We start from the raw sequence: 26,514 nt of genomic DNA on the forward strand, positions 1-26,514 counted from the left end.
CGGTCTTTTTAAATAAATCTTTATTTCTCAAACTCAAAGCTTTATTTCATCAAGTTCTAACACATTTTGCGTTGACAAGTGATTTCACCTGCATCCCATGAGAAGGTCAGTGGCCATTACACCAAAGAGGAAACCTCACACAACCTAAGAGATTAATATTGGAAAGGCTATGCAAGAATAGAATAACAAAAAGCTTTCAATTTAGTCTAATTTGTATCCTTTCATCTATAGTAATTTGGAAATCAATGGATAAAGACTTAATTTTCCTAAAGCAGCAATTTTTCTTTTAATTCGCTAAAAAAAAAAAAAGACCAGATGGCTTGAGTTTTAAAACGCCCAGAGATCCATATTATTTAACGACTTCCTCTTTAGTGGATGGTTTTCTCACCTTCCTATGCAAACACCCTTGACGATTTGCACCAACTCCCACTAGCCCAGGCAAAACTCTTAAGCATTTTCTTTTGCTTCCACTTAAAACTATTTTTTAAGTGATAGGTAAACAAGATTTAGAACTTGACCTCACAAAAAAAAGCATTTTCTTTCCTGATCCTCACCTTGTAAGTCTCCACAAATAATCCTGAAAGGTTGCCTGATCTTTTTAAATATATCCCCTGCTACACACCCCTCCACCGGTGCTCTGAATGGAACTGGCCAAACCAGAGTATGTTCCAAAGTCAGCTGTGACATTCTGGTCTCTGCCAGATGAAAAATTCAAATCCAACCTTGGCAACTGGAAGCTCTTTCACCTCACAGAGTCCACCCCAAGGGTTCTTCCTCAGTGTGGAGCCCCAGTCAGATACCCAGGAAGCAACTTCCCTGGGGAGCATCAGGGTCTCTGCTCACAACTGCAAAACTTTCATTTGTTCTCTGGAAGAGGAAGTTTGAGCTCAGAATCCAGTTCCATCCTAAAACAAGGCACCGGGACCAGAAGGTTAATGGAAAACCAGGTGTTCCTAAAGTTAGGAGGTCGCTTTTGAGTGGCACCACTTCCCAAAGTTCACAAAGCAGTACTAGTTGTAATCTACTGTGAAGGTAATGGACTGGTGCTAGCAGAGGGTGAAGGACAAGAAGATCTGGGGTTTTAGCAATTTGATTACTAATGCATCACCACAAAACACAGGTTCACACACAGCTCTCCTGTGACTCTAATCCCCACGGAGTAAAAAAAAAGTCAAACTGGGGAAAAAAAACAAAAACAAACCTTGAATGCCAAACCACATCTGTTACCACATATTAGGAACCTAGCATCTTTCCTACCCACATCTCCCAACCTGCCAGGTCCCCCCAGCTGTGAGCCATGCCACCTCCCACATGCAGTCAGCAGGAACCCTGATCTGAAGGTGTCGGTGATGTAGTTTGGTTTCAGAGCTGAAATTATGGAGTGAGGAACAGCATCCCACTGCCAAGGGAAGATTTAAAGGTGAGGTGAAGCTCGAGGCCAGGAATTTGATGCGTCCTCTTCCGCCAACACAAGGGGGGAAGGGTACTGCTGTAATCCCGCGGCTGCTCAACCTGACTCCAAGAAGCAGGCTCGGCTAACAAGCTGCATGCCTGCAAAAAGCATCAGAAAACTGCTCCGAGCCCTGAAGCAAAAGTGAGGCTGCCTGTGTTTATATTAGAACTTGCACTTGAACTCTAGGGCCCTTGGCCCCTGCCAAGTTTCACATTACTCAACACACAAAGAAGAGGAACCACTGGACTCAGGACAGGTTCTGAGTACCTGGTGCTTGTGTGAGCAGCACGAAAGGCAGGTTCCAGCTAGAATTTCCAGACACCTGAAATTCAAGGTTACCTGGTTTATTCCGAAGCAGGCCAGAGGCTCCTAGAGCAGGTAGAGATGCCACTAGCCCAGGAGGTGTTTAAAAGTGCAGCTTCGGTGAGTGCACTTTTTTACCCTGGTGGTTCTAGAACACAGGTCTGCTCTCAAACTTCAAAACGGCTGGGCTGACTAAGAACTTCAGGTGAAGGGCAATCGTGCAGTGGTGGTAAAGAACTCAGGGGCTTGAGACTTCTAGCAACTTCTGTGCCTCCCTTCATCCTTAAAGGACTAGTACCAGACAGGAAGAAAAAAGGTAAGTAGAAAGAACTCCAAGGACAAACTGGAAATTTAATTACTTGATGCAGTTCTGACCCCATCTTCAATCTGGACCCTGGTTACCCTGATCCATGAGCCTTCCAGTGGAAGCAATACTGACTTCTGTGAGCAAGTGCTTATGTTGGCGGCTTCATCATATTTCAAAGCTTTGGTTAAACAGATCTGTTATCTTTGTGCAAACATGTTGCCATCTGACCACAATGGCAGCCTTTTAACGACGTGGATGATCACATAGTTTTTAAAGCTGGGGTTCACTCTTCATTGCCCTTTTTAACACTGAAGCACCCCAGGGCCCCCTCCATGCAGAACCAGTCTTGACTCAAAGCCAGCGGATTCGACTGTAACTATCGGCTCACAGGCAACAGGAGCTGGTTACACTAAGAAGTGGCTTCTATTCACCTTGTCCACAACAGGGATACCAACTAAGCCCTGGGTTTCAGTCACACTTGATCTGCTTTCCAGAGGACCAAGACATCACATTCCAGAACAACAACAAGAACAACAACAACAACAAACCCTGAAAATATAATCTTTAGAAAAAGGTAAACCACTCCTTTTCTACTAAACATTATGGTAACTTCATTGCTTCAAGCAAGGAGAAAACAATCACTCAGGGCTTGGGATTTTTATGGCCACAGGAAAACATCAAAATCAGGAGCATGGATTTGATTAAATCACGTAAGAAACCAAGCTGGCTGGTAACATGGCGTTTCTCTGCCCTTGATAACCCTAAAGTGATGCTTTCTAAGAGATCCCACAAAAAGCTTCAAAACACAAAGTCCCTTATCTAAACCTACTGGGAAAGCAACAGTAGCCTAGAATTCTCCCATTTACTAAGCTTGCTTCAGACTAGAGAATAACACTGTTTTCCTTCTAAAGTGCGAGTATAAACAAGTATGGTCAATCTACCAGCGTAAGGAAGATTCTTCTTCATTCTCTCAATTCTTCCCAAATACACCAGAAATAATCCTCTCGAGGTGCCTTGGGGGCTTGCTCGCACACGAGGCCCAACCGATGGAAGGAGCGTCCACCTCCCACGCAGCAAAGGGATGGCAGGTGCAAATCTAAAGCAATTCTAAACCAGGTTCTGAGTACCTGGTGCTTGTGTGAGCAGCACAGTCCGCACACACGTGGCCCATTCCACAGGTCACTTGGATCTACTGAAATTCCTGCAATTCACCTGCTGTCCAAAAAGCCTGGAGAAGGAAACCACTATTCTTTGAAAAGAAAAAACAAAAACAAAAATCAGCCAAAGTACTCCAGAAAAAACAGCCAGTCATACTTGGAATGTGACCAGAATGGGTTTCCAATTAAAACATGGGAAGCCCCTCGTGTCAGTTACTGCAATGACGCTAGACTCGGCACCGTCCTTCGTCTTGGGAAGAGCAAAACAAAAGTGATGAGCTGATAAGCGGGGGGAGGTGTCATTCAACAAGAATTCCTTACTTAAGAAAAGAAAGATTGAACATTCACGTTTCCTATTTACAATCACCCCCCACCACCACCACAATTCTACTTAACGTTAAGTTGCACATTTTATTTTGTTTTTCAAGTTACATTTCAAGAAAAGGTCATTTTTTTTCTCTCAGCAATACCTCACAATTCCTCGAGATAGCATAGCATCTAAACCATAAACCATATCCCACCAGATCATAAATTCTCCAGCTATCGGCTTTGGTTTATCGAGGAGACAAATCCTCAGCTCCGCTGACAGAGAATAAACATAAGCAGTTTAGCCCCTTGAACAAAATATTAAGCCACAAGAGCACCCTCATGTTTATCATTTTTTTCTGCCTGACTAAAACAGATATAAGAAAATAAGACCATCCGCACAACTTTCACATTAAATGCTGAGAATTTCAAGTGACATCGCCTTGAGGAGGGCTGAGATCACCTCCCCTAGGCTCCAGTGAGGAGCCCAGCAATTGAGGCGCCTCCCGCCCTGCCCACGTGCTTCCCAATCTCAACAACTGCCCGGAGCTCAGACGTTCAGGATGTGGCATGTTAGTGTCTGTCTTGGAAAGATGTGGAGAGGTCATACTGCCTATAGCCTTTTCCAAAGTGGCCCTGGAATAGCAGGTCCTTTTACAGTTGGCTCATGATACACTGGAGACCCATTCCAATGGGCACACAAAGGAAAAAAAAAAAGCCGAATCAGAGCTGAGTTCCGCTTTAAAAGCCAAACACCTACATCTAGAAGGAGGCTCCCCTAACTGAGAGCCCTGCCCTACCCGGGGTCGGGGGTGGAGGGGGATTCCCCGCTGCGGAAAACCCTCGGGTCTCAAGGTTAGTTACAGGGCAGCCAGGTGGGGTAGGGCTGGCTGTAGGTGAGCGGGGGGTGGGCCACGTAGTAGTTGTTGAAGTTGCAGTCGCTGACGTAGGGAGCGGGCTGGTAGTAGCAGGTGACGGTGGTGGCGTTGGGGATGATGTTCTGCTCCGCCAGCACGCGCAGGGCCAGCAGCGAGATGAGGTTCAGGGTCTGCCTGCGCTCGTGGCCCATGAGGCACACGGTGCTCTCGTTGACCACCTTGCGCAGGGTCATGAGGTAGTCGTACTTGCTCCTCTCCTCCTCGGCGAAGTGGTTCTGCAGGTAGGTCTCCAGCTTCCTCTGCTGCTCGAGGATGTCGGGGAAGTCGATGAAGAAGCGGGAGCACATGTAGCGCTCCAGGGTCTTGATCTCCTCCTGGTCGGTGGGCCGGAAGTCCCGCACCAGCAGGTTGCTGTACTTGAGCAGCCCCCCGCCCCGGATCTCCTCGGGGTTCTTGGTGGCGATGAGTCTGTTCTGCAGGTGGTCCAGGGCTTCCTCGAAGTCCCCATACACGCTCTCCCCGATGACCGTGGGGTGCAGCTGCTCGGACAGGGGATGGCCGGAGCAGTCGTAGAAGAAAAGCAGGGAGTCCAGGATGATCTGGAACGAGTCCACGCTGAACTCGAACTGGCGCCGGATGGAGTCGACGAACTTGAGCTCCACGTTGCGCCCGTTCTTGTTGGAGAGGGAGATGAGGCTCCAGCGGTCCGTGTCCGTGCACACCTTCACCAGCTTCTGCACGTAGGCCTCCTTCAGGGTCGTGGGGCTGATCTTGAGCTTGTTCACGCCCTCCGGCAGGAAGTTCAGGAGAGAACACAACACCACATCCCTGACCAGCTGAAACTCGGCCTCTGTGGGCAGAGCCACGTGAAAGATGAGGTCCAGGTCTTTGCAGCCCAACCCGTTGTCTTTGACCAGGACATGGCCGGCCGCAGAGCCGTTCAGCCGGACATCCTGCACTTTGATGCCTGCCTCCTCCAGCCGGCCACGGACAGTCTGCACGATGTCCTTGAGTGTGATCTCCAAGGTGGGGAAGTTGCCTCGCCCGTGGATGGGTACCACCTCAGTCAGGACCTCATGCAGACGGCTCACCTGGTCCCAGGTGAGCACGCTGAAGGACACGCAGTCCCTGGTACTGCTGCTCTCCTCTGCCATCTTGGGGGATGTTGTTGCCAGGGAAACTGAAAGGGAGGGGGGGAGAAACAGAGTTAGGGTTCACTTCTCTGTGGCAAAGCAGCTCCGGGGACTCAGAAATGAGGTTGGTTTCTCTCTGAACATCTTCCTTACTGCCAAGTGGTAAAGCGTACATACTGTTGGGTGCTGTGGTGAGGATTAAATGAGTTAAACACATCTAGAACAGTGCCCATGTGGAGTGAGGTCAAAATACACATAAGCTTACCCTGTGCCAATCCGACAACTTGAGCATTTTGTTTTCTATGCTGTGTGTTTGTTTTGCCCGTTTTATCTTCATGAGGGTAGGGTGGGGGTAGAATCTGTGTGTGAGGGCAAGCAGACAAACTCACTAAACCAAGTAACCAAAACACAGCATTATTCAACAGAGGGTCTATAGGTTTTGCTAATTTTCCTTGTTTTCCATGGAAATCGCCTCTCCTGTTTTTGGCTCCCTAACTACATCCTGAGCTGGTTGACACCCAGGCCACAATGCCAACACAGAACACAGCACCCATAAAAGAAGATTTCTTCCTTCCATGAGTAGATGGATTCTCAACTCTAGGCTTAGAACACAGGACCCACAAAAGAAGGTTTCTTCTTTCAGTGAATAGATGGATTCTCAACTCTAGGCTTAGTCCTGCTAGAATTAAGTATGCTGGTACCCTCTTCACTTTCAGGAGCCATCAGCCCTGTAACAAACACTCCTGTCATCCAGGGTTGGGCCAAGGAATTGTCTGAATGACAAAATTCCTGAGGAACAAAGGGATAGGTCAGCTAAGTACTGGAACTGCTGACCCAGCAAGGAGGCCCCACCCAGGATGTGGAAAAACTCCTCGGGGAAGTGTGATTTTTCAACTCTATTTTGAAAAAGAATCCCTTCAACCTACCCAAGGGAAACAAAGCTAGCACTCAGTACTAGGAGAAAAAGGTTTCCCAGGGGGCTCAGTGGTAAAGAATCCATCCACCTGCCAATGCAGAAGCCACAGGAGACACAGGTTCGATCCCTGGGTGGGGAAGATCCCCTGGAGAAAGAAATGGCAACACACTCCAGTATTCTTGCCTAGGAAATCGCATGGACAGAAGAGCCTGGAAGGCTTCAGTCCATGGGGTTGCAGAGTTGGACACGACTGAGCACATACGCACTAGGAGAAAAGCATGCCTCTCCAACATCGACTGCTAGAACCACAAAGTTACCCCAGTAACTTTCAACTACGTTATACTGTTCAGAAAACAAAACAACAGATCCCTGGAAATTCTGATGTGGAGTGACAAAAACAGATATATTAGTAAGTCCAGGTACTGTGGCTCCACATGGGTCACGCATTAGCTAGATGGATGGAAGAGACTGAGGTGCTGTCCTCAGACTTCGCAGCAGAGAGGTTTGCCACCCGCTTCACTTTTCTGACTTGGAGACACACAAAACCCATCCCAAGGACCTGCAGCTTCGCTGACTGGAAGCTGCCGCCTTTGCAAGCACACCCAGCATGCGTAGGCCTGGGCTTCCAGCTTGGGTTTTCGGTCCTGTGCTGGTGGTACCAGGGGCCCGTGCCTGACCCACAGAGCTCAGATTGACGGGATGGCTGTCGGTCTGTGTTGGGGGCGCTAAGGCACACACCAAGACAAGCCGCTTTCCAGGAGCCGGCCAGCAAGAAGGAGAGTGACAACATGACATCTCAGTACGAGAAAGAAAATGTAATATGAAGGCAGAAGAAAGACGTGTCAGTTGACCGGGGCAAACAGGAAGGTCACAGAAAAGCTCATTTATGGGGCAGGGATACAAGCCAGCAGGAAGGCAACAAGAGTGCTCAGCTGTGGTAGAAGGCAGCAGGCAGTCGGGAGCCTGGCGAGTTGTCCAATCTGGCCATCATGCGCCTCTCTCCTCAAGTCAGATCACAGGCTCCCTTTAGCAGGGAGGTTAGGGGACTGAATTTGCTGGTTGGCAATGGGAAGGTGGATGACCATGTGATCAAAGCTGGCTCCAGGAAGACGGATGGGGGATGGGTGCCCTTCTGCTTGTTGCTGAAGCAAACTTGCCAAGGGGAAGATGAAACTTTCCCTGCAAACCTGTTTGGACAGCGTTAGAAAGCCCTAGGCTATCTAGATTATCCTATCAAAGCACTTCTAAGTTAAGGATACCAACTGAAATTTGTGATGAAATACTTGATGTTTACTGTGGCTGGCCTTTGGCTTCAAGTCAAATGTGGAACAGTAGAGATCTCTCTTTAATGTGCTCTTATATACACTTGGTTCTTTATGGTCCCTTTAATGATGACGGGCAGAGCATGAAGTACACTTGTGCCAACTCTGCAGGACACCACACAATTAAGTCCAAATGATTATAGAAAAGTATGGCTCCAACTCTGCTTTGACACCCTGCTAAATTATGATTTTGTGACATAGATTTCTGCCAGGTGTGCTGACTTACCTATAAAAATACAACTTGCTTTACACTGTGTATCTGATCTTACTGGGTTTCCAAGGCTCATGTTTCTGATATGGGCATGAGAAGTCACAGCAACACAGGAACTGTGATTCAATCAGTACTTGGAAAAGGAGGAACAATTAATTTTAAGAAAATCTCCAGGAAGAAACTCAATAATGCTATAGAGGTGAATAGCTGTAGGAATCATTTAGTCCTCACTTTTAAGGACTTGTTTTTTTAAAAAAAAAGAAAAGTCATCTAGAGTTAAAGTCAGGACTGCTCCCACCTCTAGAACAGTGACTCTTAACATTAGAACTAGGACATCTTAGACCTGGGAGAATATGAGGAAAGCTATCACTTGTTCTTGGGGGTGGCAGGGGGTGGCAGAGGGGGCAGTGGGAAGGTGGGGGAGTACATATGCATGAAAATTTTCATATATTTTTAAATCTCTGAACTTGTCATAGATTCAAAGTTAGAATCTATTTTAGACTGAAAATTTGTAAGGTTCTAATGGGAGGAGGGGGAGGAACAGTCAAAAAAGTTATGAAAAAATGGAATGAGGTCTACTAGCATGGTAGGAGATATTATGAAGCCACAAAAATTGAAACAGCATAGTACTGACACAAAAAGATGGACAAATTTATAAAACAGAATTTTTAAAAATCAAAAGGAAATAATTAAAAAAGGCATTCAAAATAGAAAAGGGAAAATTGGGACATCTGGGTAGTTATTGAGATTTAAAAAATAAGATGGCTCTTTGCTTATGTCAATCTAAGATCTAAAAGATGAATCAAAGACTTCATCTTCTAGTGTAAAAAGATGAAGCCCTAAGAGTAATAGAAAAAACATGAAATTTATGCAAATTTACACAGAATAGGTATTCCTTTCTACATCACACAGCAGTCACAAAAAGTGATGCATTTGCCTATATAAAAATTAAAGTATCTATATGGTGAAAACACTATAAAGAAGTGAGAGGACAAAAGTAGGAAAATACTCATAATATTAGACAAAGTACTCACTTCCTTAATGAATAAGCAGCTCTCATGCATCAGAAATACTAGAACCCTAAGATAAAAGAAAGGGCAGAGGATGTAACAGTGGCTCAGACACCTGTAACATATTCAACCTTACCTTAAGGGGCGGGCAAACTCAGACTTCATGTACCAGTTTTATCTATCAGACTAGCAAAGACCAATAAGCAGACACTTTCGGTACACTGCCCAGGGGTTCCCTCTGAAGAACAATGTGGGACTCTCAATTTTAAGTGGACCTATTCTTTGGCATAGCAATTCTACTTCTGGGAAGTCTACCCTGGATTTTATTCTATGAGTACACTTGCAAGTATGCACAAGGATATTCACTGAAGTATTCTTTATAAAGCTACAAATAGTCATCAGTAAAAAAGGTTAAATTACTTGATGCGTCTATACAACAGGATACAAATGCATGCAGTTGTCCCTAAGAATGGTGGTAGCTCTATCTGTATGAATATGAAATGCTTATCAAGATTAATAAAAAAGCAAGTCTGAAACTGTGTGTGTAAAGGCACAAGTCTATGCTTATACAACCAAAAATCCCTGAAAGGATACATAAGCTCAGCTTACATCAAATACCACTTCCAGGCTAGGGTACAAAGGAAACTTGTTTTATTTCTTTTGAATTTGGAACTTACATATATATTAATTGAAAAAAGTTAAAATCTTATGAGCCATGTTCCAGAATCTCTCCCCTATGAAACTTCTAATCTGCTACCGTGTTTACGCTCTTTAATTCCTTTCTTTGCAGCCCATCCCACCATCCCCATACCCATTTATCAACATCAAATGCACTTAGAAGCTTCCCCCACTTTCAGCCTAAAAACTGATCTCTAGAGGGGCAGGATGAGGGGGAGGGACAGTTCTGATCTGGAAGGGCTTTTATGCAATTTTCTACTTATGTGTTGTCTAAAAGATGACGTCCACTGTGGGTATATTATTTAAAAAAAAAAAACGACTTTCAATGGGTAAGCCATCTCATCTAGTGTCATTCTATTTAGCATACAAAAATGTTTTCTGTAGTTTCACAAGAATTACTGTTTCCCATTTCAGATGTACTATAGCTATGTCTATACACATAGCTATAGTGAGAGAGCTGTATGTCTATAGCTATATGTGAGAGTTGGACCATAAAGAAGGCTGAGTGCTAAAGAATTGATGCTTTCAAACTGTGGGGCTGGAGAAGACTCTTGAGAATCTTTTGGACTACAAGGAGATCAAACCAGTCAATCTTAAAGGAAATCAACCTTAAATGTTCATTGGAAGGACAGATGCTGAAACTGAAGCTCCAACACTCTGGCCACCTGGTGCAAAGAGCCAACTCATTGGAAAAGACCTGGATGTTGGGAAAGATTGAGAGCAAGAGGAGAAGAGGGCGACAGAGGATGAGATCATTAGATAGCATCACCGACTCAGCGGACATGAATTTGAGCAAACTCCAGGAGAGAGTGAAGGACAGGGAAGCCTGGCGTGCTGCAGTCCATGGGGTCACAAAGAGTTGGACACAACTGAGCAACTGAACAACAACAGCTGTCCTCATGGTGTTGCTGATTATTGGTTGCAGTTGCAAGAACCTTAATAAATGCAATAAACACTTTTTCAGGAACCCAAGGTGCCTATGGTTGGCATCTTCCATGTCAACAACTTCTGATACATATATGAATAGTGGAGTTAATTCTCAGAAAAAAAAAAAAACAGTCTATATAAAAGCACAGCGTGGGACATATGCTAAGTCCATGGTATAGTTGTTTTTTCTTTTTTGGCTAACTTTGAATTGGTCTATACACATTTGTCCATTTAGTTACTCTTTAGATTCAGTCATGAAGCCTGAGGTTTTCTCTGTTTGTTGATACATACATCATTTTTAAAAAAGCTTTTATTTATTTATTTGACCATGCCGCTTGTTATGCAGGATCTTAGTTCCCCCACCAAGAATTGAACCCATGCCCCTTGCAGCGGAAGTAGAGTCTTAACTACTGGAACGCTAGGAAAGTCCCCATGGTATAGTTTTTAATTCTCTCAATTTATCATGACTTAGATCTGGAGGAGCTCTTGAAGCTATTGAAAGTTCAAATTTAGGTTGTGTTTGTATTTGTGGTTTAGCTTATGAGAAGTGTCCCAAATAAGTTAACGATGCCCATTAGACATAAATCCTTTGTTTTCCCTCATCCAGCCAAACAATTTCAAGTACCAAAGTACATTTACAAGTTACTTAGACAAATGTGGTATGACTAGAATAAATCTAAGTCGTAGGCCTCAGTGCTTAGATTACACACCAGAACTTTGTGTAACAGTAGTTTTTAACTACTAGAGATCAACACTGATATAATCCCCATATAAGAGAATTACTTGAAACAGTCTCAACTCATGAAAGGCCCTGGTTAAAGGCAAATTCTAATTAGCAGAATTAACAAAATAGTAAACAGAACACAAAATAATTTGAAGCCTGGTAAATTCAAATGAAAGTGCTTTTTACTCTCTTTTCACTGTCTTTACTGTCCTTTTACTGCCCTTTTACTGTCTGAGAAGCATATTCATTGAATTTGCTCAATAGAAATTAGGAAAGGTGGGAACCACTATTTCTCATTGATTTGAAAATTTAGGCACCTTTTTAGGCACAATGAGGATGAAGAGTTGCCTGCTCAATTTAAGCTACTTAATCTTCTAAAAAGTTTGGCTCATGATGAACTATCTTAGGTACCCTTAAATTCCCTTTTCTTTTAGCATCTGGCTGCAGCAGCAGGATAAAATACACACGAGTGGAAAACAGCTTTGCAGAGATGGCAGCACAAGGTAAGAGGAAAAGATGAACTAAAGCCCAAAGATGACACCAAGCTCCCTGAGGACAAGAGGATGTCTAACTTATCTTTGTTTCCCACTGCCTAGCACACTCAAGGCAGCTGGATCTGAAAACCAGTCTGAGCCTTCATTGAAAAGAAAAAAAAAAAATGCCATTTCCAGTCCTGGTGGTTCAGAGGGTAAAGCGTTTGCCTGCAATGCGGGAAACCTGGGTTCAATCCCTGGGTCAGGAAGATCCCCTGGAGAAGGAAATGGCAACCCACTCTAGTATTCTTGCCTGGAGAGTCCAACGGACGGAGGAGCCTGGTGGGCTACAGTCCACGGGGTCGCCAAGAGTCGGACACGACTGAGTAACTTCACTTTCACTTTCAGTCTTGCTCCCTAGTTTATCTAGACCCCAGAAACCAGAGTGACAGACTATGAAAGCATGAAGGGACGTCAGGCGAGCAAAAGGACAGGCAGGTGGACAGGTTGGAGACAAATGCTAAGAGCACTCGTAATACTTTCAAGCCTCATGGTCGAGGGCTAGTGTCAAATCAGCATTGATTCCTCTGTGTGCCTGGCATTAGAGGTAGAAGTACCCAGAGTCCTCAGCACGTGTGGAGAGGTACATCTGTGAAGTTAAAGAATGGTATATATTTACGTCTAGGTCCCGACATTTGTCATGGAAGTCCCAGAAGGTTCTGTGGAAAAACTGCAGTGTGAAACAGGGTGCTCTTAGCTGTGGCAGCCACTCCATCCAGCCCGCAGAGAGCTAAGCGGCACCTCTGCCCCTGACCCTGCTGTGGGCTTAAGAACACAAAGGAACTCAACCCAGTTCAGCATTCCTTTGATGACAACATGCCCTCATACTGCTAACCGGGTGTTACCTCAATGGTCTGGATCTTCCTAGTGACCCTTTCCAGCTCAGGGTCAGAGACCTGGCTGTGGATAGTGGACCAAGCCTCGTGTCAGGGTCCCAGGGAGGTGTGTGTATATGGGACAAAGACCCTCATCACCCTGGTTCCTGGCCCTGGGGGCACCCATGTTCCACATGAACTCTCCTCCGTGTACAACTGAGGGCACTTTAAGCAAAAAGAAACTACTTCCTTGCTTATAAAAGCCTAGATAATTTAAACAGAAGTGAAAGTAGATGGCAACACCCATCATAACATCCCATCCCACCCCTTCCCTCATCTAGCTGAGTGAATGGAAACCACAGCTCTGGGCCTATTTCTTTTTTCCTATAAAATAATGGTGTAGAGGTGTGCGGGCAAGCAGACAGAAGAGTACTTAGTACAAGCCACTCCATGTCCAATCCCATTAATCCTTACAAGCACACTACATGAAAGTGAAAGTCGTTCAGTCATGTCTGACTCTTTGCATGGACCCCACGGACTGTAGCCCACCAGGCTCCTCTGTCCATGGAATTCTCCAGGCAAAAATACAGGAGTGGGTTGCCATTTCCTCTTCCAGGGGATCTTCCTGCCACAGGGATCCAACCCCAGTCTCCTGCATTGCAGGCAGGCAGATTCTTTACCGTCTGAGCCACCAGGGTAGCCCACACAAAGAATAACGATCAGGAAAGATTAAGTGAATTGACCCCAGGTCCTCAACTCTGGAGCTAATGTTCTGACTCTCAGAACTGGTGGCAAATTCCACCCAGGTCGAATTCTGCCAGTAGTGAGTGGCAGATGGGGAGAGGATAGTAAGCTCATGCTACAAACCCACATGTACACTGGGATGACCAGTTCTTGCTGCTACCAAAGTGATCTTTCCTGAAACAGAAATGTTATTGGTCTTATCCAAATAAGGGAGAAAGCTGCCTTCTGCTAACTATGTAACCATGACACCTTGTCTTCCCATCACCCCTCATCCCCACCATATACACTAAAGACAGCAAAGCTTCAGTCAACCAGCCTTCACTGCCAGCTTGACTGCAGACTCCAGCTAAGCAAAAGATGTAAGTCAGGATTCGGTGGCTTAGAGGTGCCCCTCAGAGAGACACCAGTGAACCTAAGCCCTTGCCAGGGTGCAGGAAATCCTAGCTCTCGGCGGGGGGGGGGGGGGGGGGGGGGCGCGGTGCCTGCACATCAACTGTTTCATAACAGAAACATTTAACTATTTCTCAACCACATCCTTTCCTCACTGGGTTAACTTCACCATGTGCTCAGATGCTCTGGCCAGTACTGATAGGTGCAGAGCCTTCCAGGGGCTCTTCCTATAGACAGGGCTGCAGGTAGGGGACACCAAATGGGACTAGAGCTTTGGCCAGGTGACCTATGAGCCACTAAACCAAATATCTGACAATGTCCCAAACAGATGGCATCATCTACTCAGTGGACATGAGTTCAAACAAACACCGAGAGACAGTGAAGGACAGGGAAGCCTGGCAAGCTGCAGCCCATGGGGTCACAAACAGTCGGACACAACTGAGCGACTGAACGACAACAAACAGGCAGCAAAATAGTGCTGGAAGTTCATGGGGATCAACCTGCTTGATTCCTAAAACAATCCTGCAAGGGAGATACTATTTCCTTACTTTTAAAGGTGGGGAAGCTAGGGAACAGAGAGACTACACGTTAACTGTCCAAGGACACACCACTCAGGAGACAGAAATGGGCCTTAGGCGGCTTCCTGAGAGGCAGGTAGCTTTGGTGTGCATGCTGGGGTGGGAGCACAGCTTTGAAGGTAAGCTGGTTGCTCAGGAAGTTGTAGGAAGAAGATGGCAATAAGAAGAAAAGAGAGAAGAAAGGTATGAAGCTTTGTTATAAGATGGTGGCAAAGAAGTTGGCCAGAAGTGCTAAGGCCCCCTCGGTGGAGTAACACCAGATGGCAACTGCCCAAGCAAGGCCTTTAGAACCAGAGTATCTAACAACTGTCAGCACAGAACTCTCGCCCTCAAAAGCATCACGGATGTGAGGGTGTACCCAGCCTGGTGGGAACCACCAGAATTGAACGTAACTAAGTACAGACATGCTACATAGTCATGCGAATGCATGTCATAAAGCAACAATGGCTGAGAGGTGAAGGCCTGGGATCCTCCCTTCTGCGGAAGCTCCAGAATGCTGGCCAGGTCAGGAGTGGTGGTGAGTTCAGAGAAAGCAAGTCAGGAAGCGAGAGGGAAGCCAGGAATGGAAGGAGCTGGGGCAGTCAGCTTGCTGAGCATTAAGAGGAAACAGTAATAGCACAAGAAGGAGTTTTTAGGAATGAGCTGATCCAGGTCTGGATCTGCAACTAAGGTGCATGCCCCGCTCACAGAATAAAGGAGCAGCCTTTGGGAGTTGCTCTGGTGGCTGGAAGATCAGGACTGTGAATCTGCTGACGAAGCAACAGAACAGGATACTCCCTGCAGACAAGAGGGCAATTTGATGGGATCCGAGAACAGATAGCCCCACTGGAGCTGCGGAGAAGAGGTAGACAAATTGGCAAGAAGTGACCAGAACCCCAAGGGCTGACGCAGGAAGGAGAGCTGAAACACACCTGAAAACAGAAGCAGCCTGGAACAGACTGACAAACGCCTGCACGTTGGACCTAAGGCTGGACACCTGCCTCTTTTCCCACCAGCATGCAGTCTGACCCCTGACAACCTTTTATCCTCGAGAGAGAGTCAGGCGCTTGGAATGACCATGGACTTGATATATGCTGCAGCAGATAAGTGGGCAGAAAGCAGAAAAACCAGGGTCAACAGGGATTCAGTCTTCTGCAGTGAAATCCTCCTTCACTCCTTGAATTCCTAGGGTGGTGAAGGCCGAAGTTATCTAGGACCAGGGGGCAGCCTGAGGAAGCCATCTGTCTGCCAGCCCCTTGGCAGGGCCCCGGGTGAGCCCACCACCTGCAAGGCAGCCACATTCTAGAAGCTCTCCCACCAGCCCAAAACACACTACAAAGTCACAGATAACCAAGACGCACACCTGTGGTTTATGTACACGGAGTAAGAGTTTACATTAATCAACCGCCCAGAGCAACAGAACCAGATACAATAATGCCCTGTTTATTAAAAGGATAAGAAAATACATTCCTTGTTGACTTTTTCCAAGAAGTTATGTTTACAGCTGAAGTCACGATGTTGAAGCTGAAGCTCCAATACTTTGGCCACCTGATGTGAAGAGCCGACTCATTGGAAAGGACCCTGAGGCTGGGAAAGAATGAGGGCAGGAGGAGAAGGGGACGACAGAGGATGAGATGGTTGGATGGCATCACTGACTCAATGGACATGAGTTTGAGCAAACTCCGGAAGATGGTGAAGGACAGGGAAGCCTGGCGTGCTGCAGTCCATGGGGTTGCAAAGAGTTGGACACAACTGAGCAACTGAACAACAACAATAATGTTTACAGCTGCTCATTCAACCACCCGCAGACACACTCCACCTCTGTCAGAAGAAAAAAGTGCCCCTTGCCTCAAAGCCATGCCCAGTTCTCGGGTCAGTGATACAACAACTCAGCAGGTGGTCTTTTCTCACCCAGCTCCGGCACACTCAGCCAGAAGCCTCAATCTATTTTCTCAGAGTTATCAGCCTCCTCCTGGTCATTGAGCTCTGATGTTTACTAGAGTCAAAAAATTTGGTTCAGTTCCCACAGCGACTGCGATGCTGCCTGAGCCAAAGGCAGAGTCTCCCAGGTGGAAGTGGAAGCAGGCACAGAGGCTAATGCCCCCTCGCTCTGCCCAGGTTTTCCCCGAGAGAGGAATCTACGAGCAGCCCCTCCCCACTGATGCCAACATATAGTTTTTCCTGGCTATCAATGCCTGGGCCCCACCCACAGACACCCACCCTACGATGACTCCAAACAGAAAGCTTGCTCCTGTCTTTCAAAATAGGACGCTTAAGCAAGTGTGGCTGGAGAGATAACGCTGGAAGAAGTCATGCTGTGGCAGCAAAACAGCATGAGACAGAATCAAAACACTGGCCCAGATGTTATAACAGGAACACCACAGAAGTTCAAGTGCTTAAATGAATACCCTGAATCGTGGCAAATGCAAATATTAACAAGATCAGAACACAGATATCTTTGGAAGGGAGAGGGGCATAGAAGCCTTGATGTTTCCAAGGTGTCAGCATGATTAAGTGCTACATACACAACTGGAAATAATCCGTGTTCCTACTGGGTACCTCCCTCCCTCCTACCAAATGCCTCTTTCTGAAGCAGAGATGTTACCGGTCTGAACTCATTTAAAGAGATCCTCAGAGCCGGTCCCACAGTTTTAGACATTGACTAGGCTGAGAAAATAGGATGATTCCAAGGAGACCTTACAGTAAAGATGAACAAGTTTACGTACAATCCATAGGGTTTAAGGGCTGAGAGCTTCCAGGTTTGATCAAGGGTTATGTCCACAAGCTACTTTACCATCTAACTTTCTGGTTCAGAGCTCTGAACAGTTGTCAGTTGTCTAAAAGGACAACTCAGTCAGCTAAAAGCCCCATCTCATCACAAGCAGCATACTTGGGCCTTATCAGCAAAGGGACAATCAACTCTCAGTTGCTCAAATGCAGCACAGCACTTCTCCTACTCTGAACATATACAACCCCCTTCACTGATACCTAGCAGGAGCTGCCTTCATTTCCATGAGGATGCTAATTACATACACAGTTCCATGCCAGTTTTAGTTTTGCACAGATCCTTCCCTGCAGAGTTAACTTTCACATAGCAGGTACCTGACCTCCAGGTACTGAGCATGGTGGCGGCCAGAGTGAAGATCACCAGGCTCAGTGGTCCCTCTGGTATCATCATAAATACTGCTAAGAACAGAAATTTATTAGGTAGGAGGGTGGGGAGGTGGGAAGGGAGTGAAGGGATGGGATTGAAGTAAAGGAATGAGACCATGGAGCGATGTCTGTTTCTGCACCAATGGCCAAACCACCCCCTTGTCTGTGGTGTCCCCCACTGTGTGAAGCCCAATCATGCATATGGCTCACTGGGATGCTTGTCATCAAATTAGCATTTACCAAGTAGCATCAAACAGCATCATGTGTTGCTGTTATCAGGCATCTTGTAGACACCTTTTACATAACAGCTATTTCTTCTCCCATTTTCAAGTTTTAATTGTTGACTAATTAAATTTTGGACTCCTGCTCCCTGGCCAGTCTCAGAAGATTTTACCTGCAGTTCTTTGAAATTCTGTAACATTATGATTATTCTCTATAAAACTATAGAAAAACAAGAGAATGCACGCAGGACTAGGACTCAAACACCCTGTATTTCAGTGTCAGGTCTGACACACACAGTGAATGATTACCAGTCAATAGGCCACAATGACTGAGCTTCCTTTCGTTCTTTTGGATATCAGAGTGCCTACAGCATTCCGAGTACTGCTCTAGGAGCTTACGATCCATGAGGAAGCAGAGACCAAGATCTCTGCCCTCACAGAGCTTAGATTCTAGCTCACACTCCTTCTCTAAAACCTCCTGTTATTAACTCTTGACTCCCATGCACAGAGAATCAGGATTTGAGAATTAAACATTTTTTGCAGATGGCCTGGATCTGTGCCACCTGATAATGCACCACAAGCTGTTGGGCACCTGAAATGGGGCAAGTCCAAACTGAGATGTGCTGTCTACATAAAATATACACTGGATTTTAAGCACTCCATACAAGGGTTTGGAAAAGTAAAATAACCCTTAATATTTTTATATTGATGACACATTGAAAAGATAATGTTTGACATGATGGGTTAAATAAATTTTTTTTCACCTGTTTATTGTAATGTGACTATTAGGAATGTAATCGTGATTCATATCTCTGTTGTCCTTCTTACAATGAAGAAACTAAAGAGGTCGAATTTGAAGAAATAGTGGTGCTTCCAGGGCCAGAACCCAGGTGTCCTTATAACTAAGGCAGCTTCAGAGGTGGGGGAGGGGTGGGGGGAGTGGAGAAGGATGAAGACAGCAAAGGGGCTGGGCAAGGGAGACAGCAGAAGTGCCCATGCCTCATCCAACACCCTCGGGCCAGCACCTGGACACAGAGCAGGTGCCAAGGCAGTGCCCAGTTCATCTCTGTGTCTGGATCAGCACTCTTCCCAGGGTTGGCCAAGCCCACACAGAGTCAGTTGACTGAGGTGGTCCTGACAACCTCAACCATCACAAGCATGGGTCAGGGATAAACAGGGTATGTCTGGGGGAATGGGGTAGCATTCCAGGCAAGGTGGAGGATCACCCCTCCTCACATTCTAGTAAGGGCTACGCAGGGCGAGAAATGCTTACGATGCCAATACGAGATGGTGGGAACAGTTAGTTCAAGGTTCATTGATAATTTTCTTCTCAAAATGCGTTAACAGGGAGTGAATATAGAGACAGATATGGAATTTTCTGTGCTCATCCAATGTTAACATCAGGTTTAAAAAAAAATAAAAGAAACAAAATAAGGTACAAGGTAGAACTGTAAAGAAGTACTGATGAGGAGGGGGTGGGATACGGGCATCCCCCAGTGGGGTAAGAACATAAGTTTCTGAGAAGGGTCCAGAACTAGGTCAAAACGGAATATGGGAAAGGAGGAGGAGCATTAGCTTGTTCAAATATTTGAATGTGTGTTCCATGAGGTAAGGGAGGACAGTTAGGAAGGGAGGTCAGGAACCAATGGAAGGTGGGAAAGGTACAGGTCCCAGAAGCAGCCAGTCTTCTAGAGGGATGGGTAGTGCCTACGAGCTTGTGAAGGCGCTGGAGGTGGCTGGCGGGTGGAGAGCTGGCCGGAGGGAGGGAGAGGCGCTGGGCTGCCGCTCTCATGAAGCAGCTGTCTGCAGACTGAAACCAGGTCAGCAATGGCAGCGGGAAACAAAAAGTTCAAAAAGAGAAAGACTCAGCAGATCGAGCAGCCGAGTGAACATGGAGAGAGAAAGGCTGAGTGAGCGTTGTGAGGCTGTGCTGGGTGGATGCGCAGAGGGAAAGAGCTTGAAGGGAGTGGGTTCTGGAGCTTGGCCTGAGGACTTCCAGCTGTCGGCCAATTAGTCGTCACTGCCCATGGGCTCCAAACCTACTCCCTGGAGGCCTCTGTTTTTAAAGAGGCCCCGAAGCCACCCAGCATTTTGGGCCTGCAGCTTTCGATCCAAAAATGTGTTCCAGCACCTTGGCCCACCAGGACACCATCCCCTGAAAGGTGCTTCCCTCTCTGGAGGAATGGCAGTAGATCTAGTTAACAGGCACACAGGCCCCACATCCAGCATTCGGCAATGAGCACAGACTCCTGCCCCTGGGGCTCACGTGCCAGTGGCTGCAATAAATCGGCAAAATCCGAGTGCCCCGGGGACATTCTGAGGCTGACCCAGCTCCATTTGCATCCAGAGCATTTCCATGGGCCTTTTCACATACCATTCCCTTGGCCTCCTTGGCACCTGGCACAAACGCCTGCCTCGGAAGCACTTAACCACTTACGAACTCGGTCACTGTTATCCAAGAAATAAACACTTTACACAGTTGGGTGACCAAGACTCCCAAAGGCTCCGAGACTAAAAAACATCCTACATGGAGAGTTGCTTAACGTCAGCAATTATTTCTTCACATTTGTTTTCTCCTATTGTTCCAAGAGGTTCTGCAAACAGTTCTAGAACAGGCTACAGGGCCCAGCTGCACAAAATCTATGAATTCTAAACAATTCATAAGGCTTTCTTACACAGTTGGGCTATACAAAGATGCCATTCCCATTTAGAATTCCTCTAAACAATTAAAATCTCAAAATTAAGCTTCCTCATTAACACATGTAGTAAAAGGATAAAAAAGTTCGAGACCAGAAGCTCCAGAAGCATCACAGATCCGCACTCTGCTGTACCCAAATGGCTTTAAACACATAAACATTTCTTGAAACACAGAGGTGTTGGCTTCATCACAATACTGCTTATGCCAATTTATTTAACATGTTACAGTCAAAATACTAAGATGGCAGAAAGCATTTTTCTATATTGCCTCGTTTACCTAAGTGACCACACACAAAAGCAATGGACCTTATCTAACTGGAGTAATGTTTTATCCCAAGAAACACCAGACTCTGCCGTGGCTTCCCCTTAAGCCCCGCCCCCATCCCTTAACAACAAGATGCAGCTCAGGGTCTGGGACAGACTGCGAAACCCAAACACAACATCACAGGTTTAACTTAACTCATGAAACTAGTCCTGGGTATCTACAAGATGTTTTCTTGGTAACACTGAAAGGGTTTACCACATCCGTTCACTGTTCTTGGTTTGTCATTCTTCAGGGACTGACACGACACATCAAAGATGAAAATGCAGACAAGGGTACGACATAATCGAGCAGCTGAAAAAATCGTGTCATTTTCTAATTTTGCATCGAATGTGCCAAGTTTCTGGCACTGGGAGAACAAGGACGCTCCAGTCCACAGGAAGTTATCTTTAATGCCGGGCAGTTCCTCAGACTCTCCTAAATGTGAGGACTTCTCTGTTCTGATGGGCAGTGCTCAATGTGTACAAGCTGGTCTGGCCTTGAACAGGGCCACGCGCAGGCTCAGTGGGGCACTGCTGGGGGTGGGGGTGGGGCCGGCCAGCGGCTGCAACTCAGGATGTGATTCGGTGGCTACTTGCACTCTCAGGAGAGCTGAGGATGCTAAGTAGGCAGAGCCCGGGTGCTTGACTAAATCATGGCCATTCTGACAAACAGGCCAAGTACCAGCCAATCCTTTCCTTCAATTGCCCCAGCTTAATCTCTGGATACAAGGTAGGTATCCTGGAAGAAACTAAAAGGGTGCTGCTACTTATTCCCTGAACACACAGTAACTTATGAAATTTGGGACTGTTGTTTGGGGTAATAATTTAGAGGCAGAAAAAAAAGTGTTGTTTTCTTTTTTTACTTTGATGTTAAAGTTATCCCCAGCTACCTGAACAATTATATACAATATACCCAAATCTGCTTTCCAAAAACTCCTTATTGAGAATAAGTGGACTCTAAAGGTGTGGGTATACCTTAAGATACAAGTTTTTAGTTATCTCAAGTAAAAGCTTGACTCCAGAGATACTAAATTTTCTATCTTCACAAACAAGAATGTCAAAGGGCAGAACTCCTGCTGCCCCACCTCCGAGCTTCCCTGAAAGGGAGAAAGTCAGCGTTTTCCAGTGCACACCCCACCCCCTTGGATAGCAGAGTCTCAGGGTCTCCAGTTCGGGACTCAGTCCCCCCGTAACACCTCTGCGGATTTAAGAAGGCACAATTCCTGGTAAGCACTCCTACCCCCCTGACGGCTTTGGCTCCCTTCCCGGCTGGCTTCCCTGCCAAGTCACTCACGTTGAAAGGTTAGTGTAGCCAACAATGGCCACTCACATCCCACCCCCACCATCACCACCCGCTGCAGGCAGCTGGGCCAGGCCAGGAACCTACTTCAGGAGGATTTAATAATCTTCACTTTACTTCCTGGGGAGCTTCAGGTTCCCAACCTCCCTACCAAATCTCCTGAATACCAACTGTCACAATACAAATGATTACACAGTCTTTATAAAGCTTCCTGTAATAAGTGCCCTGTAACACTCCACGGTGTGCACGTTATAACTACATTACAAACAAATGGACATTTAAATGGCAGCTGGTCCCTACCTAAGACAAAGATTTAGTCAGCCCTTCAGAAGCCTCCCTTCGGACCAAAAAGAAAAATAAAGAAAGAAAGAAGGGGCAGGCGGGCAAGGCGACCGAGCGGATCCCTCCCGCGGGGTCCATTCCTAACAGTCGGTTCTAGTGAGCTCGGGTCATCTCGCACTCTCCAGAGAAACTCGCCAGGCATTTCCCCGGAAATCATCCCTTTCCTTCGAGGTAGCTCCGTTCTGTTTTCTCCGACAAGCGTTCTGCGTTTAGGTGTGCAGTTACCAACCTGTTTCTCTTCAGGTTCGTCCCCCTCGTCCGACTCCCTCCCACCTCCGCGATCTGGACTGCGACACCTCCCGGGCACCGCGCCTCTAAGCCGCCCGCGGCTCCGCTAGCCGAGTCCGCTGACGGCCGTGGCTTTCAGTAGACAGGCTAAGCAAGTTTCACTCCTACAAGGGGAGGAACCAGATCACCGACGCAGTATTCCCGACGAGTTTCCGAGAGAGGAGCAGCGCACCAGTCACTCGCTTGGATCGCTTTGCGGCTCTCGGTGTTCCCAGTCTAGTGAAAACCCAGGAAAACTTAGGGATCTCCGCCCTCTCCTCCAAAACCCGTCTCGGGTTCCCAGGCCAGATACAGTCACGGACCGCTGCGTCCCTAACTGCGCCTTCCGAAACCGCCGCATTTGAATTCGCTCTTGGCCGGCTGGCCGAGGTATGCACGCCCGCGGGAGCGCCGGGGCGAGCCCGAAAGACCGCAAGGGAGGCAGGGGTGGCGCGGGAGCCGTCGGACCCGGGGAAGGAGCCGAAGGCCCCCATCACACACTCTTCGGCCGTCCGGCCCGCGCCCGGCCACTGCGCAGTCTGCGGGACGCGCGCAGCAGGAACTCGCTGAAGTTTGCCAGCCCCAGCCGAAGTCTCTGGAAAGTTGCAGCTCCCTCTCGGAGCGTCTCGCCTGGCCCACGGGGTTGGTCCGTCTAGGGGGCGGGGGTGACGTCGCGGGAGCTGGAGGCAAAGGGAGAGCAGGGGCCCGACACCTGTCCGTACCCACCCCCTCCGGCCCCCGCGCCCCCACCAGGCTCGGCGAAGACTAGAGCTCTGCTGGGCCAGGGTAGACCCCCCCGAAGGCAGAGCGCGCGGCTCTCCGGGACTGCGCATCCTCGCACCTTTAGAGGAGGGGGCCATGGACTCACCTGGGCGGCGGCGGAGACCACTGAGGCAGGTCCTTGGCTTGGGCAGCCCCCCAGCAGGAGCGGCGCGGTCACTACAGCCCCCGGGCAGCGGCACTGAGTGAGCCGTCTTGCCGCCGCCCCCTCCGTTCTTATACGGCCTAACCACGCCCCCGCCCTCCGCCACCGCCCCCACCCCCGCCCCTTAGCCTGCCCTCCCGGGGGAGCGAGGGGCGGGGCGGGGCGGGGCGGAGCCGGCGCCCACAGGATCCTTCCGCCTGGGCGCTGACGGCAAGGGCAGGGCAAAAGGTGCCCTCTGATTGGCTCCTCGAGTGAATGGTTGCTGAGAGACGAGTAAATCTTCGGCGGCGGGAAGGGGCCGGGGTGCCCAAGAAGGTAGCACTGCGCAGGCGCAATAGACAGGGGCTGGGTCGACAACCCCATAACTTTGGTGTTAATGGGACTCCTTTCTTTCTACTTTCCGCTACCCTCTTTTCCCCCATTCCTATCATAACTTCTCACCCAAGTTTTTCCCATCTCTATTCCGCTCCCTCGCAGGACTGTTTTTCTTTAGCTTCTCTGTGGATTTTCGCTTTAGGTCTCTAGGAGTGGGGAGTGAAACCCCCAAGCCTACGTCCGACGTGTGTTTTGAAGTCGGGAAAAACTTCTGACTGCTGAGCAGGGCGAGCCTTCCTGAATCCCCACGCAAATTGCCTGGAGGTCGTTGGGGAAAGGACCGGCACAGTTGGTTCTCTGGCGCAGTTACCACCTGTGTGCAGTTAGAGGGACTGAGGGCCTGGAGGAATCCATCGCCAAGCCTGGCAACCGTGACAGCGACAGCCCAACTCGGAATGTCACAGGGCTCAGCCGTGTATGTTATACAACATGCAGGCGGGGCTTGGACGCCGTCCAGTCACTCGATAGCAAGTGGTTTCCGCGTCCAGGTTCTAAATTCAGATTAACTTGAATTGGAATCTCCATTCACCACCTAACTATCTGTGAGGCCCTGGGCAAGTAACTTAACCAACCCTCCATAAATCTCCGTTTCTTCACCTGTATGGTGGAACTAAAAATGAAACAGCTTTGTAGGGTTATATAAGTATTAAATAAGAAAATGGAAAACTAGCAGTGCAGTGCCTGATGTAAAGTGTTTGGTAAATATTACTTATCAATAAATAACTGATAAATAACTTGTTATTTATCAATAAACATTTTTGGAGCTTGTACTAACCTGCTAGGTTGTGGGGAAAAGATTACTTCCTACACGCAGTATTTCTCTGCCTTGCCCCTTCTGTCCCTGTCTGATACAAGTGTGGTTCTCACTGTCTACCAGGATAGAGCTCTCAAATATATGCCTTCCCTGGGGAGAGGAAGGTCCTCTGGAACACTAAGGAAATAGAATATCAGTATGAATGCTTGTAGGGAAAGCCACAGTGACTATTATTGTACATGAAATCAAGATGGATGGTCTAATTCTTTTTTTCTTTTACTTTTCGTTTTTGAGGGTATAAATTTGGTTAAGTGCTTATGTGTACTGACAATGAATTTCTACGTATGTGTACCCCCAAATAACTGCCACCCAGATCAAGATATAGAACATCTCCAGCTTCCTCATGCCCCTTCCCATTCAGTGTCCCACAAAGGTAACCACTCTCTGATCTCTGTCACCAATATTTGAACTTGATTTGGATGAGTTACATAGTTATGTGCACTTTTGTGTCTGGCTTCTTTCACTCAACAGTGTCTGTGAAACTCATCTATGTTGCCTGTAACAATGGTTCATTCTTTCCCATTGCTGTGTATTATTTCATTATGTAAATATTCAATAGTTTATGTACATATTCTACTGGTGGATGTTTGAGTTCCATCAAAGTTTTTACCTATCATGAATGAACCTGCTGCAAACCTTTCTTTTTCTTACAGCTTTAATGAGGTATACAAAAATTGTATATATTTAAAGTATACTACATGTTGTTTTGATATACATGTACACTGTGAAGCTAGTTAACAGCCAAACTAATTAACTTATCCATCGTTTCACATAGTTACTTTGTGTGTGTGTGTGTTTAAGTATAGGGGGAGGTGAGAATGATTAAGATCAAATTTCAAGTATATAGTACAGGATTATTAACTATAGTTGCTGTGGTGTTCATTAATTCCCCCAAACTTATTTTGAACCTCTTTACCCTCTCACCTACAAACATTCTTATATATGTCTTTTACAGGACATAACATCCATTTATGTTGGGTTTACACTCAGTGATTGGAACTGCAGGATCATATGAGGCTTTAAGTATATTGCCAAACATTTTTCTAAAATGACTTAACAATTTATATTCACATTTAGACCTATGATTCATCTTGAATTAATGTTTTATGTAGTCTGGAATCAAGATTTATTTTTCCCATATGGATATCCAATTAGTCCAGCACTGCTGTCCAGTAGTTTTGTTGAATGGTTGAATGAATGGATAGTTATTGAATGAAAAATTCAATTAAGAAAACAAAGTGACCAGTTACTTAAAGTATAGAATGCCCAGAAAAATGCAGGATACATGATCACAATAAGATGAATGCCAATTGTTATATTACATTGGCCCTAGAACGATTTTTACTTTTTTGATACTGTCATGCATACCATTAGCACAAGTAACCTCAGAAATTCCAACCTAGAATTTGATCTAGCCTGATTTGGTTATACCTTTGCTTAGATCAAATTTTGTTCCACTCCCGGACCCTTAGTCGATTTTGTGGTAGGAAGGAGGGAAGAGCTGGAAGAGAAATTCCTTATTTGTGTGTGTGTATATATTTTTCTTTGAGCCCCCTTTTTTTACTGGAGCATTACTTGACTTTTATAGAATTTTATTTCCATTTTCAAAATTTGTTTTGTTTTTGAAAATACAGCTCCTCCTGGAGCTGAAGGAGTCTTCAGAAGTCACCAGGTACCACCCGTTGGACACAGAACCAGATATTGAAACTGTCGTTCCAAGACTCCTTCTTGCCAAATCAAAATGGTTTAAACA

General features: G+C 46.7%; 1 protein-coding gene across 2 annotated transcripts; it reads right to left on the bottom strand.

Annotated features, from left to right (window-relative positions):
* Nucleotides 1-2: 2 nt before the first annotated feature.
* On the bottom strand, nucleotides 3-23,672 carry TENT5C (terminal nucleotidyltransferase 5C). Of its 2 annotated transcripts, none has more exons than XM_043877373.1 (2): nucleotides 23,516-23,672; nucleotides 3-5,584 (listed from the first exon to the last, which is right to left on the bottom strand). In XM_043877373.1, exon 2 carries the CDS (start codon nucleotides 5,556-5,558, stop codon nucleotides 4,383-4,385), a length of 1,176 nt encoding a protein of 391 aa, XP_043733308.1. In that variant the 5' UTR covers nucleotides 5,559-5,584; nucleotides 23,516-23,672; the 3' UTR covers nucleotides 3-4,382. The 2 variants fall into 2 exon arrangements, with proteins under 2 accessions (XP_043733308.1, XP_043733309.1); XM_043877374.1 differs by lacking the exon at nucleotides 23,516-23,672 and adding an exon at nucleotides 22,610-22,739.
* Nucleotides 23,673-26,514: the final 2,842 nt, after the last annotated feature.

This window comes from Cervus elaphus, chromosome 20, assembly GCF_910594005.1.
Source record: "Cervus elaphus chromosome 20, mCerEla1.1, whole genome shotgun sequence".
NCBI lineage: Eukaryota > Metazoa > Chordata > Mammalia > Artiodactyla > Cervidae > Cervus > Cervus elaphus.